At 46.3% G+C, this 18303-nt stretch overlaps 1 protein-coding gene across 7 annotated transcripts in view; it reads right to left on the minus strand.

Annotated features, from left to right (window-relative positions):
• Nucleotides 1-220: 220 nt before the first annotated feature.
• The window catches only part of FHOD3 (formin homology 2 domain containing 3), a 453128-nt gene continuing 435045 nt past the window's right edge, over nucleotides 221-18303 (minus strand). For all 7 annotated transcript variants that reach the window (XM_028098359.1, XM_028098361.1, XM_028098360.1 and 4 more), the window contains 2 exons: nucleotides 13622-13783; nucleotides 221-303 (listed from right to left, as the gene is read on the minus strand). In XM_028098359.1, the coding sequence (XP_027954160.1) occupies nucleotides 221-303; nucleotides 13622-13783 (245 nt within the window). The remainder of the gene's footprint in view (nucleotides 304-13621; nucleotides 13784-18303) is intronic.

The following is an 18303-nucleotide window of genomic DNA, read 5'->3' on the forward strand; positions in this document are numbered from 1 at the left end:
AAACAAGAGAAACACAGCTGACACAACGTAGGAAGCGTGAGGAGGAGACTCTCAGAGAGCTCCATCAATGTCCAGGGCGCGACACGCAGACACCTAGAAATGGACACTCCCCTTCAGAACCTGCAGATGTTAGTGTCGAGTCTCTTCACCTCCAACTGGAGGGATTCTGTCCAGCAGGAGTTTGCGCTCTTGGGCACACTTCTTAGGGTGCCCCCAGACGTCACAGCTGCAACTCTGTGGTGCCAACCAGGCCCAGGGCCCTGGCTTCTTCTGGAGTCAGGCCGCTCTTGAGGGTCCTTCGCACTGCAGCAGCACCCGCAGATCACAAAGGGATGAGAAGACAGGGAGGTGTTAGCAGCCAGCACGTGGTGATCCACTGCCCCCCCCACGCTCCCCAAGGACCCCCCCAGGGTAGTCACAGGGTTCACTCTGTGAAGCTCAGCCCCATCCTGCTCCTGCTGAAATGCCTGCCCAACTATCTGCCAGGGCAGGGCAAATTCTGGGGCCGCAAGAGGCTGACCTGAAGAGCCAAGTGGAGGGACTGACCTTGTAAGAGGGGAGAAAGGAAGCCCACCCTTGTAAGCGTTCTGAGAAATGGGTGCAATAGTACAGCACAGACAGCATGTGGAGACCTCAGCCTCTGGCTAGCACAAGGAGGGGGTCAGCGCTGGAACAGTCCTTACAGAACATAGGGGAATGCAAGTTCCAATGATTGCAAACTAGGTCAGATAACCCCACAAATCTGCAGGATGAGCACTGATTTGGGGGACCTGGCCTTGCAGAGCAAGGTGTTAACAAAACTGGGCAAGGGGCAGCAGTCAGGATGAATCTCTACGAACATTGTGGGTCTTAGTCTCAACTCATCAGACGGCCTCTGGAGGCAATAACTAGTGACTCCTCATGGACTGGATACCAAGGAGCAAATGGCCAAACTGCTGACTGGATTTGGTAGATGTTTTCTGTGAAATACACAAGGCCCAAGAAGGACCAACGACACTCTCCTCTGGGACTTACAACTGGCAGGTGGAGGAATGCTCATATGTGACTAAGAATTGGCTTATGTTTAGCTTGGCATTATGGGATTTCCCATTGTTTAGTGCTGATCAATTCTGACATGAAAATAAAGGCTGGATAAGGGTGAATGAGGAGGCCGCTGTCCCTTCCAAGACAAGTCCTCTCATTTGAAAGGTTGCCTAATTACATTTCCCTTAATTTATAACTTGTATTTGGCCTACTTTCCACATAAGGCCATAGGGAGTTTGGGGTATTAGCTCTGTTTTCAGAAGAGATGTGTTATGGATGTACCTTCCACCCTAAATCCTAAATCAGCCAGGGGACCTGTGATGAGCAGGACAGGATCAGATGTGGAGACGATCAGATGTGGAGACGATCAGAATGTGGAGACAATCAGAATGTGGAGACGATCAGATGTGGAGACGATCAGATGTGGAGACGATCAGAATGTGGAGATCAGATGTGGAGATGATCAGATGTGGAGATGATCAGAATGTGGAGATGATCAGAATGTGAAGATGATCAGAATGTGGAGATGATCAGATGTGGAGATGATCAGAATGTGGAGATGATCAGATGTGGAGATGATCAGAATGTGGAGATCATATGTGGAGATGATCAGAATGTGGAGATGATCAGAATGTGGAGATCAGATGTGGAGATGATCAGATGTGGAGATGATCAGATGTGGAGACGATCAGATGTGGAGACGATCAGATGTGGAGACGATCAGAATGTGGAGACGATCAGATGTGGAGACGATCAGAATGTGGAGACGATCAGATGTGGAGACGATCAGATGTGGAGACGATCAGATGTGGAGATGATCAGAATGTGGAGATGATCAGAATATGGAGATGATCAGATGTGGAAATGATCAGAATGTGGAGATCAAATGTGGAGATGATCAGAATGTGGAGATGATCAGATGTGGAGATGATCAGAATGTGGAGACGATCAGATGTGCAGACGATCAGATGTGGAGACGATCAGAATGTGGAGACGATCAGAATGTGGAGATGATCAGACGTGGAGATGATCAGAATGTGGAGATGATCAGATGTGGAGACGATCAGAATGTGGAGATCAGATGTGGAGATGATCAGATGTGGAGATGATCAGACGTGGAGATGATCAGAATGTGGAGATGATCAGATGTGGAGATGATCAGAATGTGGAGATCAGATGTGGAGATGATCAGATGTGGAGATGATCAGATGTGGAGATGATTAGAATGTGGAGATGATCAGATGTGGAGATGATCAGATGTGGAGACGATCAGAATGTGGAGATTAGATGTGGAGACGATCAGATGTGGAGACGATCAGAATGTGGAGATCAGATGTGGAGATGATCAGATGTGGAGATGATCAGAATATGGAGATGATCAGATGTGGAGATGATCAGAATGTGGAGATGATCAGAATGTGGAGATCAGATGTGGAGATGATCAGAATGTGGAGACGATCAGAATGTGGAGATCAGATGTGGAGACGATCAGATGTGGAGACGATCAGATGTGGAGATCAGATGTGGAGATGATCAGATGTGGAGACGATAAGAATGTGGAGATGATCAGAATGTGGAGATCAGATGTGGAGACGATCAGATGTGGAGACGATCAGAATGTGGAGACGATCAGATGTGGAGACGATCAGAATGTGGAGACGATCAGAATGTGGAGACGATCAGATGTGGAGACGATCAGATGTGGAGACGATCAGAATGTGGAGACGATCAGATGTGGAGACGATCAGATGTGGAGATGATCAGAATGTGGAGATGATCAGAATATGGAGATGATCAGAATATGGAGATGATCAGATGTGGAAATGATCAGAATGTGGAGATCAAATGTGGAGATGATCAGAATGTGGAGATGATCAGATGTGGAGATGATCAGAATGTGGAGATGATCAGATGTGCAGACGATCAGATGTGGAGATGATCAGACGTGGAGATGATCAGAATGTGGAGATGATCAGATGTGGAGATGATCAGAATGTGGAGATCAGATGTGGAGATGATCAGATGTGGAGATGATCAGATGTGGAGATGATTAGAATGTGGAGATGATCAGATGTGGAGATGATCAGATGTGGAGATGATCAGAATGTGGAGATTAGATGTGGAGATGATCAGATGTGGAGACGATCAGAATGTGGAGATCAGATGTGGAGATGATCAGATGTGGAGATGATCAGAATATGGAGATGATCAGATGTGGAGATGATCAGAATGTGGAGATGATCAGAATGTGGAGATCAGATGTGGAGATGATCAGAATGTGGAGACGATCAGAATGTGGAGATCAGATGTGGAGACAATCAGATGTGGAGACGATCAGATGTGGAGATCAGATGTGGAGATGATCAGATGTGGAGGCGATAAGAATGTGGAGATGATCAGAATGTGGAGATCAGATGTGGAGACGATCAGATGTGGAGACGATCAGAATGTGGAGACGATCAGATGTGGAGACAATCAGAATGTGGAGACGATCAGAATGTGGAGACGATCAGATGTGGAGACGATCAGATGTGGAGACGATCAGATGTGGAGACGATCAGAATGTGGAGACGATCAGATGTGGAGACGATCAGAATGTGGAGACGATCAGAATGTGGAGACGATCAGATGTGGAGACGATCAGATGTGGAGATGATCAGAATGTGGAGATGATCAGAATGTGGAGATCAGATGTGGAGATGATCAGATGTGGAGATGATCAGAATGTGGAGATGATCAGATGTGGAGATGATCAGAATGTGGAGATGATCAGATGTGGAGATGATCAGAATGTGGAGATCAGATGTGGAGATGATCAGATGTGGAGATGATCAGAATGTGGAGATGATCAGATGTGGGGATGATCAGAATGTGGAGATGATCAGATGTGGGGATGATCAGAATGTGGAGATGATCAGATGTGGAGATGATCAGAATGTGGAGATGATCAGAATGTGGAGATGATCAGATGTGGAGATGATCAGAATGTGGAGATGATCAGAATGTGGAGATGATCAGAATGTGGAGATGATCAGATGTGGAGATGATCAGAATGTGGAGATGATCAGATGTGGAGATGATCAGAATGTGGAGATGATCAGATGTGGAGATGATCAGAATGTGGAGATGATCAGATGTGGAGATGATCAGATGTGGAGATGATCAGAATGTGGAGATGATCAGAATGTGGAGATGATCAGATGTGGAGATGATCAGAATGTGGAGATGATCAGATGTGGAGATGATCAGAATGTGGAGATGATCAGATGTGGAGATGATCAGAATGTGGAGATGATCATAATGTGGAGATCAGATGTGGAGATGATCAGAATGTGGAGAAAGTAAAGCTCACCCCAGTGTCTTCCCATCTTCCCGTGCCAGACCCAACTCCCCTCACCCCTGCGTGGCCTGCATCCTCCCTCTCAGGGGGAGGCCTCAGATGATACGGACGCCAGGATTCCAGCCCATGTGTCTGCAAGGAACACCCCATATTCCACGCTTTCCTGTCCTCCCTTAAGCAAAAGCCCACTCAACCTGTGGACAAAGGATCTGAAGAGATCTGGTAGAATGCACAGGGTCTAAATATCTATGAATCAATGGTTTCTTCTCTCCTGGGAATTAGCACTTTGAACAGGGGTCAACAACGCCTAACCCATCAATTGGTCAATCAACAAATACTTTATGGAGAACCTATTATGTGCTCGGGACCTAAAGAATCGAAACACTGCTGGAGGACTCACACACCTCAAGTGTGGATTTGACACAAACAGAGACACAAAGATCTATGCTGAGGGTTACCCTCAAATCCTGCCACCACACACGACCATATTTTCAAGCTTCGCTCTGGGCCCCCAGCCATCCGTCTGCAGCCTCCTCCTGCACTGGCTCTCCCTCTCCCCACCCTTGGCCCCTGGGCTCCAGACTGTCTCACTGGTCCAGACAAAATGTTTGGCTCCAGAGCCTTGGCTGGAGGCAGATTGCATTTAACTGAGTAATGGAATTTGTTCTATGGGGCAGCAATAAAAATACTAGTTTGTAATAACCTTTTATGTTCTTTAAACACTCCTTCAAGTGTTTGTTAAAGAAAGATAATTTTAATGGCAGAAAATAAGATAAAATATTTCTCATTCTTGACAAGGACTGCCAAGACCTCTCTTCCAAGACACAAAATTTGGCTTGAAGACGACCATGCTCCACGAGCAGGGCGTCTTGAACTTCATTAGGCACAGAAGGTGGCATGGACATGAGTCTATGAACTCTAATCACTGAGCCTTTAGGTATATGTGCTTGGCCAGATGACTACAGAAGTCTTCCCGAACTGATGGGCATTTCACAGGAGGGCATTTAAAGACACTTCCTTAACACCTGGTCACACATTTGCTTTAGTCCTATAACTGTGGTGTTCAGTTCAGTTCATGTAAATACTTGAATAAGGACTCTGGCACCTTGTAGGATGTGCAATAATCTCACTGATACGGGCACTGGGCCAGCCTCTGTGGGGCAGGCAGAGAATAGAACCAAGCTTAATGGTGCTGCTTTGGCCCCGCTGCCTGACTGCGCAGAGATGTGCTCTCAGCCTCGTAGGCTCCTCTTAGTTTTGAGGGGCCACACCCCTTGGGGTCCTCCCTTGCCCCTTCTGCCTGGGCTCAGGTGTTCTCTGCTGCGGAGGAAAAAGCCAGCATAGGCCAGGTCTCTTTGCTCGCCAGGTGTGTCCCTAAAAAGGAATTCATAGAAAAACCTGCCCCATTAATGGAATCCGACTTTCTGTGGGCCTTCGTGGCAACTGAGAAATTCTCTCATATTAAATACAACCACCCCGTCATAAACATATGTATATAGTAATATACATGTACATGTAATATACATATAGAAAGTAATATAGAAACCCCCCAAAGACCTTAAGAATCTGAACCCATTCTTTGTTAAGAAGTCACATTATCACTTGAAAAGACATGCGAAATGAAGATGATTGTTGAAATCGGCTTTGCGCTCCTGTTCAAATTATGCATACGAAGGGCCTCTTTGGGTATCCATTCATCCATCTGCCTGCTCATCAATTCGTTTGTTCATTCATTCATTTATTCATTCACTCACTCAGCAAAGGTTACTTGCGCTTCTACCCTGAGCCAAGTGTTGCGATCAGGGAGGCAGGGGACCGACAGGGACACAGTAGGAGGAGAAAGGCTCAGGGTAGCATACCCTGGCTGGAGAGGGTGTTGGCTCTCACTCAGTTTCTGGAAAGCAACAAAGGACTGGGACATAAGAAAAAGAGGGGGGCGCCTGGGTGGTTCAGATGGTTAAGCGTCTGCCTTCAGCTCAGGTCATGATCCCAGGGTCCTGGGATCGAGTCCTGCATCGGGCTCCCTGCTCCTTGGGAGCCTGCTTCTCCCTCTGCCCCACCCCCCCGTCTCTCATGAATAAATAAAATCTTTAAAAAAAAGAAAAAAAGAAAAAGAGGGGACCAGCAAATGGGCTGGCAGGATATGGAACTTGTACCATAGAAGCAAGTCATCAAACGGGGATTTCTCCAGTCCTAGAGTGGGGGTGGGGTGCTGGCGTATGTCTGATAAGATAACGTCTGGGCCCCTCTCTGCTCCCCACTCCCGCTTCCCGCTTGAACACTCTGGCTATGGCGTAGCTGCTCCCCAGCCTGTCACCTGTGCCCACTTCCCGACCCTGCACCGCTTAACACAGAACAGCCCGTGCAAATGTTTGTCCCTGTGTGCCTTGCAGCTCTTCCCGGAGATGGCACGGGTCACTTTGCCGGCACCAGCAGCCACTTTCTGGCCCAGGCCCTGGTGACAGCTGTCACAAGTGGGATCAGACACAGGAGAGCCTCAGCTGTCAACATGCAGCACAGCGGCGTCTGGGGACTCAGGGAAAAATCGCAAGTTCTTTTTCTCTCCCTGCCCCCAGAATTGAAAAATATTTTGATCCTACAAAAAGCTCTCAGGTGGCTCTTTGCTAAAAATGAGCTGAATCTGAGAATAACAGTGATGGCAGCCTCCATTTACTGAGGGTTAACCTGGATGATTCCATTTATTCTCTATGGAAACCCTATGAGAAGAGTACTGTTATTATTTCTCCAGCAAGTGAGCAGACAGCACAGAGAGATCAAGTCCCTGGCCCGAGGGCACACAGGAAATGGTCCACAGAAGGATTTAAGGCAGGACATGTGAGACACAGCCTACCCTGGAAACGGCAGGACATGTTCCCACCATCTTTCATACCCGTGGGACATCCACTGGGTTTTACTTCCATATGACAGAAATCTATTTGCACTCTTTCACCTAGAGATCACTGATAGTTTTTGTCTCTTTTGCACAGAATGCCAAACAATTTGGAAATAAGTGAGCTTTTTTGTAATCCCTAAGATTCAGCTAAAGATTTTCTACCACGTATACAAAGAGTGGTGTGTCTGGGACTACGGGGGCTAGTATCAGAACTTCAAGAGGTCTTAAATGTATGTACCAGGTGGTTGGGAAGTAACAAGACTGCTGCTATTTATTCATGCCTTGTTTCTTGAGGGACCTGTTCACTAAATGGAGCCAAAATGGCAGGTTCAGTCATGCCTCTTTGGACTTAAATACAGGGAACTGTTTTAAGCTCTATCACAATTACTGATTCCATATTAGACTTTCTGAAGGTTGGTCCATTTTGTTCTGTCAATGTCGATTATCTAACCATCTGAGTTCTTTTTCTTGTTTCCACCCTCCATCTTGTTTTTCCTCATAAATCTATTAGAAGCAGAGGTTTCCCAAATTGACAGGCATTCTACAAAATAACTGACCAGTACTTTTCAAAAGTGTCAAGCTCTTAAAATGTCCTCCACACATCAGAGGAGGCATGCCGTCTCAATGCAATCGAACAGCCTGAGGAGGGTAGTGGAACAGAAAGAGGGCATCCATAGACATACTGGTGAAACCTGAATCCAGCCTCTAGTTCAGTTAATTGTATCGTACTGAGGTTAATTTCTTAGTTTCAATAAATTGTCCTAGGGTATGCAGGGTGTTAACATTAGAGGAAGCTGGGTGAAGGATACAAGGCATGTGTACTCTTTTTGCAACTTGTTTGTACCTCAAACTCTTTCAAAATAAAAAGTAAACACTGACGACAACAACAACAACAACAACAAAATCCAGCACAATAACAAGAAGTAAAGGTTCCCAAACCTGGTTGATTTGAATTCAGCTTCAGACTCAGCCCAGATGCACTGAACTCAAGTCTCTACGAGAGGCCCACGCACTACATTTTAACCTTCCCTAGGAGATTCCGATGGCCAGTGAGGCTTGGGGTCGCAACTTAAATCACTGCCACCTGACTGAGATGCAGAGAAGGGCAGGCCCTCAGGAAGGCGATGGCCTTCATGACGACAGGGCTGAAGGCTCTGAGTTCTGTCTAACCCAGGAGTAAGTTCACCCATGAGGAGACAGCGTTTGGAGATACTTACGGCAGCAGGTGCTTTCTAGAGCCAGTGGTCTGGCCACGGTCTTGGCTCTGCCGACCTGCCTCTGCCTAGCCCGTGGCTACATTCGCATCTAGGACCCCACAATAATCTCTGTCGCTCTTAGGCAGGCCCTGAACAGAAAGTAGTTCAGAAGCAAGAGCAGACTGCCTCATAGGAGTTGTGCTATGGGTGAGGGAAGGGAGACGTGAAATAAGTTCTCTCCATTGTTTCTGGGAGAGCCTACACGAACTTGGGGCATTCTGCAGACAAGAAGGAAGGGGGCTTCAAGATTCACAGACTCCTGAGTTGTCAACATTATTTCCTGGGCAGGACAAAACCGCTTTCTCCCTCTCCAGGTGACATCAGCATGGCAGTTCTCCATCGGAGATGTAGGCAGAACCAGACAAGTACCATGCGGACAACCCAGCCTTCGGTGTACAGCTACAAGCCCACTCAACCAGCAGCCTGGGGGTACAGGAGAGGTGAAGCTGGGTCTGGTCTAATCTCCGCGGGCCGAGTCAGCTGAGTGCCCGTAGCAGAGTAGACTGCTGGGTAGATGTGATTTCTGTGCATGGGCTCTCGTGTGACTTTGGCTTCACATTCCCCCCTGCCTGGGGTCCCGTGGGCAGCAGCGTGACAGAGCCGGGGAGGGAGGGTGGTGGGAACCTGTCAGAGGTACCTCACTCAGTGCTCACAACTGCCTGGGAGGGGGCACTTCTGGCCTCACTGGATGGCAGCGGACGGAGGCTGAGTGGGGCCGAGTGAGTGTAGAGGGACCCCATCTCCTTCTCTGTTGTATGAATGGGCACATTCCACACATGGAAATTGATTCCATTTGAACTGGGCAGCAAAGGCAATGAAATACCCTATCTTCATGTCGGGAAGACGCATGGCACTTTCCAAGGGCCCCTAACAGGAACCCTCTCTGCTTTGCTTTTGGAGCAGCTCTCACCAGCTGGACAGACAGACTCCCAGGTTCCTCTTTTCACTGATCCTCCCTCCTCTTGAATCTCCAACTCTGAGCCAAATGGGCACCTGGCACCCAGACTTGGGGGGAGACACACAAGCCATCCTCTCCTTTTTCAGTGTGCTAGTTCCCAGTATGGGAGGGTGATCTGTCTGAACATGAAACCAGAGAGCCATCCAACAGAGTAAAATATTTCCAGACTCTTCCTGCATCTGCCTCTTTGACCCGAAGCTTCTAGCTGAGCTTACGGCATCAAGAGTCCTGACCTCTGGCCCGGCCTGCGTACACCCTAACGTTGGACCTGCCTTCAGGGCCTGGGTGATGTGGGGTCTGTTGGCCGTTCGGACAGCACCTCCTCTTGTTCAGGCCCGATTTCTCTTCCAAGTTCCCAGACTCTGATTATGCCCTCCATTCCACCCCCACCCCGCACATCCCTTCAAGTCTCTTTCCTGCGTCTGTCCATCCCCACCTCTGAGACGCCCCCAACACAGAGCAAAGGTTGAAAAAGCCTTCCTCACTTCCTGCTCTCGCTTTTCTAGAGAGAAGGCCTTAAAACCACCAGAGGCTTAAAGGCCACGAGAAATCAGAGAGCCACGGTCAGCTCCATCCTGTTCTGTCACCCCCTCCTTTAGCCTGGAGGAGACACTGATGGTGGCACCCCTCCCACAAGGCACGCACCCTCCTGCGGGCCCTCTACAAGGCAGCGACTCTCCACGCGCTTCCGGGAAGAGACTGTCGGTCCTCTCTTGGGTTTCTTTTTGTCCTGTCCCATGGCCTAGACACATCTTTAGAGGAAGGTCAGTCCCCCTGTAATGAACTCTAAGAATAATCAGGGGCTGAGTAACTAGGAATGAGGTTGTTGCGAAGAAGACAAAAGTTTGAGAAATTTTGGTCCTCTCCACTAACATCTTATTTGACTATATTTGCAAGAGCATGGGTTTTCAAGCCTCTGTTTTATTGCCATTGTTAGCTTGCCCTATGAAAGAATATAAAATTGATTCACAGTTGGTAAGCAAAAACTATTTAAACACCACTCAGGGAAGTTTTTCTTAATGGGATTAATGGGAAAATTGCTGAGTATTTCCAAATATCACTTTGGAGAAGTAGAGACAAGTGAACGAAGTTGTGTACTAATCAGATCCAGGGCTGGATCTAATATTTTGTGAGACATATCTCCCGTTTTTCCCTAAAACAAATTCAATAATTTTTCAGATCTGATGGTCTTCTTCCTCCATTAAATTCTACTTAACAGACAGTGTGGTTACATCCCTCAAAATTCTGTAAAAGAAATAAGATTTTAGTTACATCAAATCAATGTGAGCTATGTCGCATGCCCTTTGAGAGGGATGTTGAAGCTTTAGGATGCAATGAGGAGGCCGTCATGGTGGGGGTGGGGTATTGGGGGTTAGGGTATCAGATCAAATCAAGGTTCTGTGCTCCTTCCCCAGCAGTCCCTGGAACTAGACTTCTGGCTCTTTCCACTGAGAAACTGTTCTTATAAGAGTGACCAGTTAAGATCTTAATTAGCTACGAAATGGGCCAGTTTATTTTTAAAGTCACATCAAAGTAATCACATCTTTATAGAAATATAGTTCTGTGCCCAAACTTCATGGGCATGTCACAGGTGGGGCCCAGACCCCCACCTGAGAAGGAAACTCAACAGGAAAATGATATCCAGCCTCTCTCTACTGTGACAAGATCTGGCTCCCCTGGGAAAAGAGAAAAGACAGACTATGAGTCCCTAAACCCTGTTCTGTTCTGCGATGGTCTGGGCTGGTGGCCATAAGAGGCCAGCCAGCTGAGCAGAGACTTTCTTCCAAAGATAGGTCCAAGAGAAAAGAACATCGGGGAGCAGCTCCCCCTTCGTACCAGACACCAGGGCCCATTCCTGCAGAATCACACAGGTAAGGGTATTTCAAATGCCATCCAGCTTCAGGATTTTCTAGAGAAGGCCAACATTCAGGACGCCTAAGAGAACAAACAGCCCTGGGACAGAAAAGCTGCCCCGATATGATGAAAAGAGAAACCTATATAAGAAAAAACCAAGAACCTCCCAGAAGGTTCTCTCTCAGTCTGATCCACCAGCCGATCAGAGAACCTTGGCTAGAATCAGGGGCGGCCACATGAGAGTGCATTGGATCCACCATTTCACAGGCTAAAAATCAACTGGACAAGTCAAAACACTTTACTTAATGAGACCCGAATTGTCACCAGCTGGAAAAGCAAAACTGAGCCATGGTAACCTGCGAATCGATTAAGATGCCTTGCCTGTGTCCCCACCGGCTGCATATTTCAAGCTTTAGCAGGACATTTGGCGTGCACAGTCCTAGTCACCAGCATCAAACACGAAAGCAGACATTTAATTATCTTGGAGAATTCTCAAGCGGCTAGGAGGTCGTAAATTTCTAGGTTATGGGATGGATTCTGTTTGGTTTCCTGCAATAGCTGGACTATTACTGTCTTTAGCCAAATGAGTGATGGCCCAAATACGGTGGTTATCATTACCCACTTGCCTCATCACGGCCATTAAACAATCAAATCAAATACAACATCGTTTGAGGGGGAGGCCCAAACCACGGAACTTCGCATCGATTCTGCAGATTGTTTTTTTTTTTTTTCCTTATTCCTTTAACCTCTTGCGAGAAAGCTGGAGTTTATCATCCCTCTTAAACAGAAATCAAAGTAACTTTGATCCGTATTAAATTTCTGTTGATGGTGCCATTACTAATAAATTAAGCCTGTTACAGATAAACACTTACATACATGCAGGGCTGTATTTGTTGTAGTAACTGCATCGCAGAATAAAATGTGTTTGGCTGAATAAAAAGAATATACGGCTGTTTTGCATAAGATTGGAATGGAAACGATACCACAGGAAATTTAGTTTATATCAACCACAAAAACAGGCAAACTATCTCCCTGGCCAGATTGAAGAGGAAAATTAATTATGACTGTGTTATTGTTCCCAGTGACATTATGTGTCTCTCTAAGAATCTGGTTCTCTCTAGACCAGAGGACAGGGCCTACACTCTTTGCCAACACAGGCATGTAACCTGGGGGAGGAGCACATACCCTCAGCCTCGGGGGACTGGCCAGGTCACTGCCTCATGCGGTCTCCCTTTGTGAGGGCTCTGGCCCCACATGGCCCACCTTCCGTGAGGGCATCCCCTGCCCTTGGGCTCTGCAGCTCAAACCCTGAACCCCTCCTGTGTGAATCTCAAAGGTGGCACCAAAGAGAGTCTGAGTTCTTACTGAACTCCCGCCTACCTGGAGTCACTCTCCTTTCACTTTTTGGAGCCAGTCTAGGCAGAGGTAACCAGGCCTCCTTCTTGTGATGATCATAAATCCCTATGCCCCTCACCATCCCTGATTCCTGAAGGCAGAGTCGGGCGAGACTCAAGCTGGTCTCCTGAGCTGAGTGATGCAGCGTCAGGGCCAAAGGCTGGGGGCTGAGCTTTTTCCTAAAACACGCGAGGGTCATGGCTAGCGCAGACACATGTCAAAGGATACAGAGGAATCCCGTTTCTCTATGGAGAGCAGCCCCTTTGAAAGCAAGCATGGTGCCCACAGAGGCAGTCCCACGCCCATCATTCCGCAGGCAGAAGCAGGCTCAGACAAAGGGGAAAATCAGTCCCTTTGATTTAGTGGAATTCTCTGGTTGGTACCAAAAGAAGCAAAACCAAACTGGTCAACCTAGATTAACGTTAAGAATGCTAAGCACTCTAACGACCATAAAATCATTGTTTTTCACCTTCGACATTTTTGTGAGCAGCAGTGAATCCCTTGGGGACCCATCTTCAGCTAGAAAGTGGTCCCCGCTGCAGAAATATGGCCTCAGCAAAGCATCTGGGGCAGTGCTTGGCAATGGCCCCCCTGTAGCCACCCGTGCACGCCAGGGATATGTAAGGGTCCTTCGGACCTTCCTGGGAACAGTAAGAATGGAGGGAGGCCTGACCAGAAGCGGCAAATATACTGGGCGGGTGTGCCTGCAGCCCCCTCCCCCACAGTGGCAGTGTTGGTTGTCAACCAGGAAACCTTTCATTACTGAGCTCGGGTGGGCCCTCCAGGCATCACTGACAACTGACTGGAGCCGGCCTCTGGGTGTCTGCCCTTCCCAGGGCATATAGAACAGGAGGCCAGCTCCCTGCAGGGCAAGGCCCTCACCCTAGCTCCAAGGCACTTACAAGACTTCCGGTTGGCCCGGGAGCGCTTCCTCTCCCGAGGCACCACCCGCTGACTGGGCACCTGTGTGGCCGACTTGACGATGCGATCCATGATCTCATCGGCTGCATCATCTGTGACGTTAGAGGAGTCATCGGTTCCCATCGTCCAGGAACTAGTGGATCCTGAAGAATTAAACAACCAGAGAGCAGGAACACACTAGAGAAAATGTCAACGCTGCTCTTCTGAGCACAGAGCTCTGACAGCAACAGATCATAGCCTTGGCCAGAGCGAGAGCGTCAGCCTGCCAGATCCGGGGGTACTCACCTGTCCCCCACTGTGACCTTGACCGCTACTCCCACTCATGCACACTTGGAGCATTTACCAATACTACCTTGTGACACAGCTGCTGAAGGCCTCCACCTGACAGGCCCCGTGATCGTGGGAGGGCGGACATCACATCACAGAGCACATCACAGATACTCGGTGATGGACACCCAGTAATGTCCAGAGATACGTGTTAATTCAGTTCTCTATCCATGGCTGTCTAGGCCTAGGGAATGTCAACTAACCTTAACATCTCTTCTACTTAAATAAAAATCATGGATTTTGTCATGGTTTATCTTTGGATTACTTAATCTTTTTTTTTTAAGGAACTTTATTTTAGTTTTTTAAGGTTTATTTATTTTTAGAGAGAGAGAGCTAGTGCAAGCGAGTGCACCGTGTCGGGGGGGGGGGGGCAGAGGGAGAGAGAGAGAGAGAAGCTCAAGCAGACTCCCTGCTGAGCGCAGAGCCCAACACAGAGCTTGATCTGAGGACCCTGAGATCATGACCTGAGCCGAAATCAAGAGTCAACTGCTTAACTGACTGAGCCACCCTGGATTACTTAACCTTTAAAAATCATAACAGGAACAGCACCTGGTTGGTTCAGTTGGTTAAGCATCTGCCTTCAGCTCAGGTCATGATCCCAGGGTCCTGGGGTAGAGCCCTGAGTTGGGTTCCCCGCTTAGCAGGGAGTCTGCTGCTGTGCATGCGTGCATGCGCTTTCTCTCTCTCTCTGTGTCAAATAAATAAAATACTTAAAAAATCAAAACAGGATTACCTTCTTCAACTAGCAAAGCAGGAACAGACATAAATTTTTCTTTGCTTCTTGACTAGAAAAGTACATTTATAAATAATTGTCTATTAAGACAGAGCAGGTCTAAGTCTGGCATAAAAGCATCTGCCTATAGACAAACAAGAAGAAAGCACCACGAAGACATGAGCTCCCAAGTATCAAGAACGTGCCTTCGTGATAAATCAACTTCCTTGTGAAATCTCTTCTATAAGATGGGAAATACGCCTCTGTAAGAAGAAAGACATGCAATGCGCTCAAAATCGTGAATTTCCTCCACATACACGGTCCTTTGTAATAAACATACAACTTCAGAAGCCTGTAGGTGGGTGTTCTCAGACTCTGCCTATGGGACACAGGTATTTGGAGCCTAAGGTCCAGCTGAAGAACAGTCAGCTTTTCACCAACCACAGGCCAGAAATGTTAGTAAACATGTACCTTACATTCTCGAGTTCTATTCCCATACTAATTTTGAAAAGCTTTTGGCATTTGGATATTGACGGCAATAGTTGGGAATAGTGGCTCACAGTTCAGTAGATTGTGATTTTTGTGGACATGTGTTTGTGGTTGAAATTTTACAGTAAATACGTAATATGCTATAATTTAGTCCTAATTTCTGCCAGTAAAATGCACATTGCTGAATTGCATACATAAATGATTCACACTTTGCCAAAGGAGTAGCAGGATTCCTAGGGCTCCACCACATGCATGTATCTATAGGTCAGTATGTTTTCTAATGACAACGTTTGTTGTTATTGTTGATGTTATTTTAAACATTTGTTGTATGAATGGGAGCAGAGCTACAGCACTGGCATATAAAAAAACAGTAAATTGTATTTTTTCTGCTTATGCCCAAGGGCACTTGATCTACTTGTTTCCATCCAATTAGATCTTTCAGCATCATAAAACCCTTTAAAAATAGGCTTCTCTCAGAAAGGAATTTTTGAAATGGCTGAACTTCCCTGCATTCTCAGGATGGGCCAGGTGGTCTAACTGGAGGGAGGAGGCCTCCACTGGCATAGCTCTTACACTGGGACCCTTCTGCACGTCTGAAGAGTGGTCTTCCTCAGATCAGACAGGGCAATCAATAGTACAATGGTGTTTTGCCCAGCAATTTCCTCTTTTCCCTTTTTACCTACTGATTTGTAATTCCGTGTCTCATTTTAAAATGCCAAGCTACCCTTCCAAAAACACGCGTTTTAATCAACTGTATTTGCTCATGATACATTTTCAGAGCACTGGGCCAAAAATGAAGGCATCATCTGATCTTCCTACTAAGGATGACCTCTTCTCCCCATCCTAGACACCCTGAGGGGTCTGCTTGCACTGTAATGTGCCAGGAGAGGCTTCAGAGGGATGTGTTGCCATATGTTCAGGATTGCCAGACTTGGTTTTGTGATGATGTCATTCTTTTATGATCTCAGTCCTGATTCTGCTTTTTTATCTCCCCCCACCTTTGGTTACTTTCCTGCCTGGTAACTGTTTATATGCATTCTTTCTGGTCATGTATAGGATTTTTTTCCCTGGAAACTTGTACCCACATATAGCATCAGGGAAACACTGTCCATACTTTTTACAGACCCCCAAGAGGCTCACAACAGTCTCCCAAGTGTTAGCAAGACATTTCTTTTTTTTTTTTTAAGATTTATTTATTTACTCATCTTAGAGAAAGAGAGAGTGTGTGCGGGTGCGTGTGAGTGGGGCAGGGGGGAACGCAGAGGGAGAGGGAGAGAATCTCAAGCAGACTCCCCCACTGAGTGTGGAGCCCAACACGAGGCTCGATCTCATGACCCTGAGATCATGACCTGAACCGAAATCAAGCGTCGGATGCCTAACCGACTGAGCCACCCAGGCACCCCTCAAGACATTTATATATACTGAGATGTGGTAGAAGGAATGAAGCATTATAGACTGATAGCACCATATCACTTTATTTTGACTTCATTTTAAAAAATATGTAAATCGGTAATGTACACTTGTTGAATTACAATGTTGCACACCTGCAACTAATGTAACATTGTGTGTCAACTATACTGCATTTTAAAAAAAATGTAAATTACAGTTTGAAAGAAAACACTGTAATTTATTTTTTCCCTTAAAAATCTGACCTAAAGTAATAGTCTAAAAGGGGAATAATTATATCAAAAAAGAGATTTTAATGTAATAAAAGTTTGCCTGTGGTTCTGAAAGAATTTCCCTGGATACAGACTTCCCTCTTGGCAGTTTGAAGATGTCATTCCGCTTTCGTCTGACTTTCATAGCTTCTGATAACAGTGAGCCCTCATTCTGATGTTTGTATCTTAGAAGGTAATTTATCTTTTCCATCTGACTTTTTAAAAGATTTTATCTTCATCGTTGGTTTCTAGCAGTCTGCCTACATTACACCTAGGCATGGTTTTCTTTTTATTTATTCTCCTTGGATTTGCTAAGTTTCTTAAATATGTGGGTTGATATATATCATGAGCACTGGGAGATTCTCAGACATTAGCTCTTCAGTTAATGCTGCTTCTCCTTCTCCTTCTGCTGCTCCAATTACACACAGGTGAGACCATTTGATTGTGCACCTCACACCTTACATTTTATTCTGTTCTGTCCATTTCTTCATTATGCTTCACTTTGTACATTTTCTAATAACTTGTCTTTGAATTCACTAATCCTTTCCTTTGCTGGGACAAGTCTGCTCTTAAACCCACACAATGAGTTCCTTATTTCGGCTATTTCTTTTGCAGTTCTTGAATGTCCATTTGTTTTATTTTTAAGTTCCAATTTGCTGTTGAAATGATACACCTTTTAATCAATTTGTCTATAGTTTCCTTTACATCTTTTAACATTTGTAATGGTTAAAACTTGGCTGCAAATTTCAACATCTGGACCACCTGCCTCCTGGTGGAGGGAGGCAGCCCTTCTTCTGTCATCTTAACTGCCTATCAAAGTAAAAACTCCGCTAAAAGGTACAGACAGAATCCAACATTAAGAAGCAAAGGAAGGAACTAGAGTGGTATTGAACTCACCTGAGTTGAGAAACAAAAGAAAAGAAGAAAAACATCTGGTAATTTCATAAAAAGCCTGAAGTGCAGCTCCACTAGGGAATTCCACATAAACCTTAGGGATCTGGAACACTGCCTGGAAGCCCTTTCAAGACTCCTCCATAGATGGCAGCTTGTGGTCCTTGGGTTGATAAGAAGTTCCAAGGAACTACATGCACCACGTAACCCACTCTCTTCTAAAGAAAACTTGAAACTACATTTATTTTTTCTTTTATGTTGAAGTTATTATTACTATCATCCTTTGTTTATATTTAACAGAGTTGACAACAGCAAAATTCCAAAAGCCCTGGTCGGTCTGCAAAGGCAGTTAGAAGTCACCGAAGGGCCTTCTTAGGGGTTTCTCCAGCTTGCAGCTCGACATTCCAGCTGCCCGCCATCTCGTGAGTCTGAATGTTCTCCCAAGCCTGGGACAATGCCTGATGGGCACTGCATGAGCTCATTGTTTTACCGAGTTTCTGTGATAGGTAAGCTAACCCACAACCCAGTTTACCAGGCCTGTTCTCTTTGGTCAGCCAGTATAGTGACTACCAGAACCACTGTCACA

The sequence above is a fragment of the Eumetopias jubatus genome, unplaced genomic scaffold, assembly GCF_037043125.1.
Source record: "Eumetopias jubatus isolate StellerSeaLion01/CBP00866 unplaced genomic scaffold, mEumJub1_p1.0 scaffold_16, whole genome shotgun sequence".
Lineage (NCBI taxonomy): Eukaryota > Metazoa > Chordata > Mammalia > Carnivora > Otariidae > Eumetopias > Eumetopias jubatus.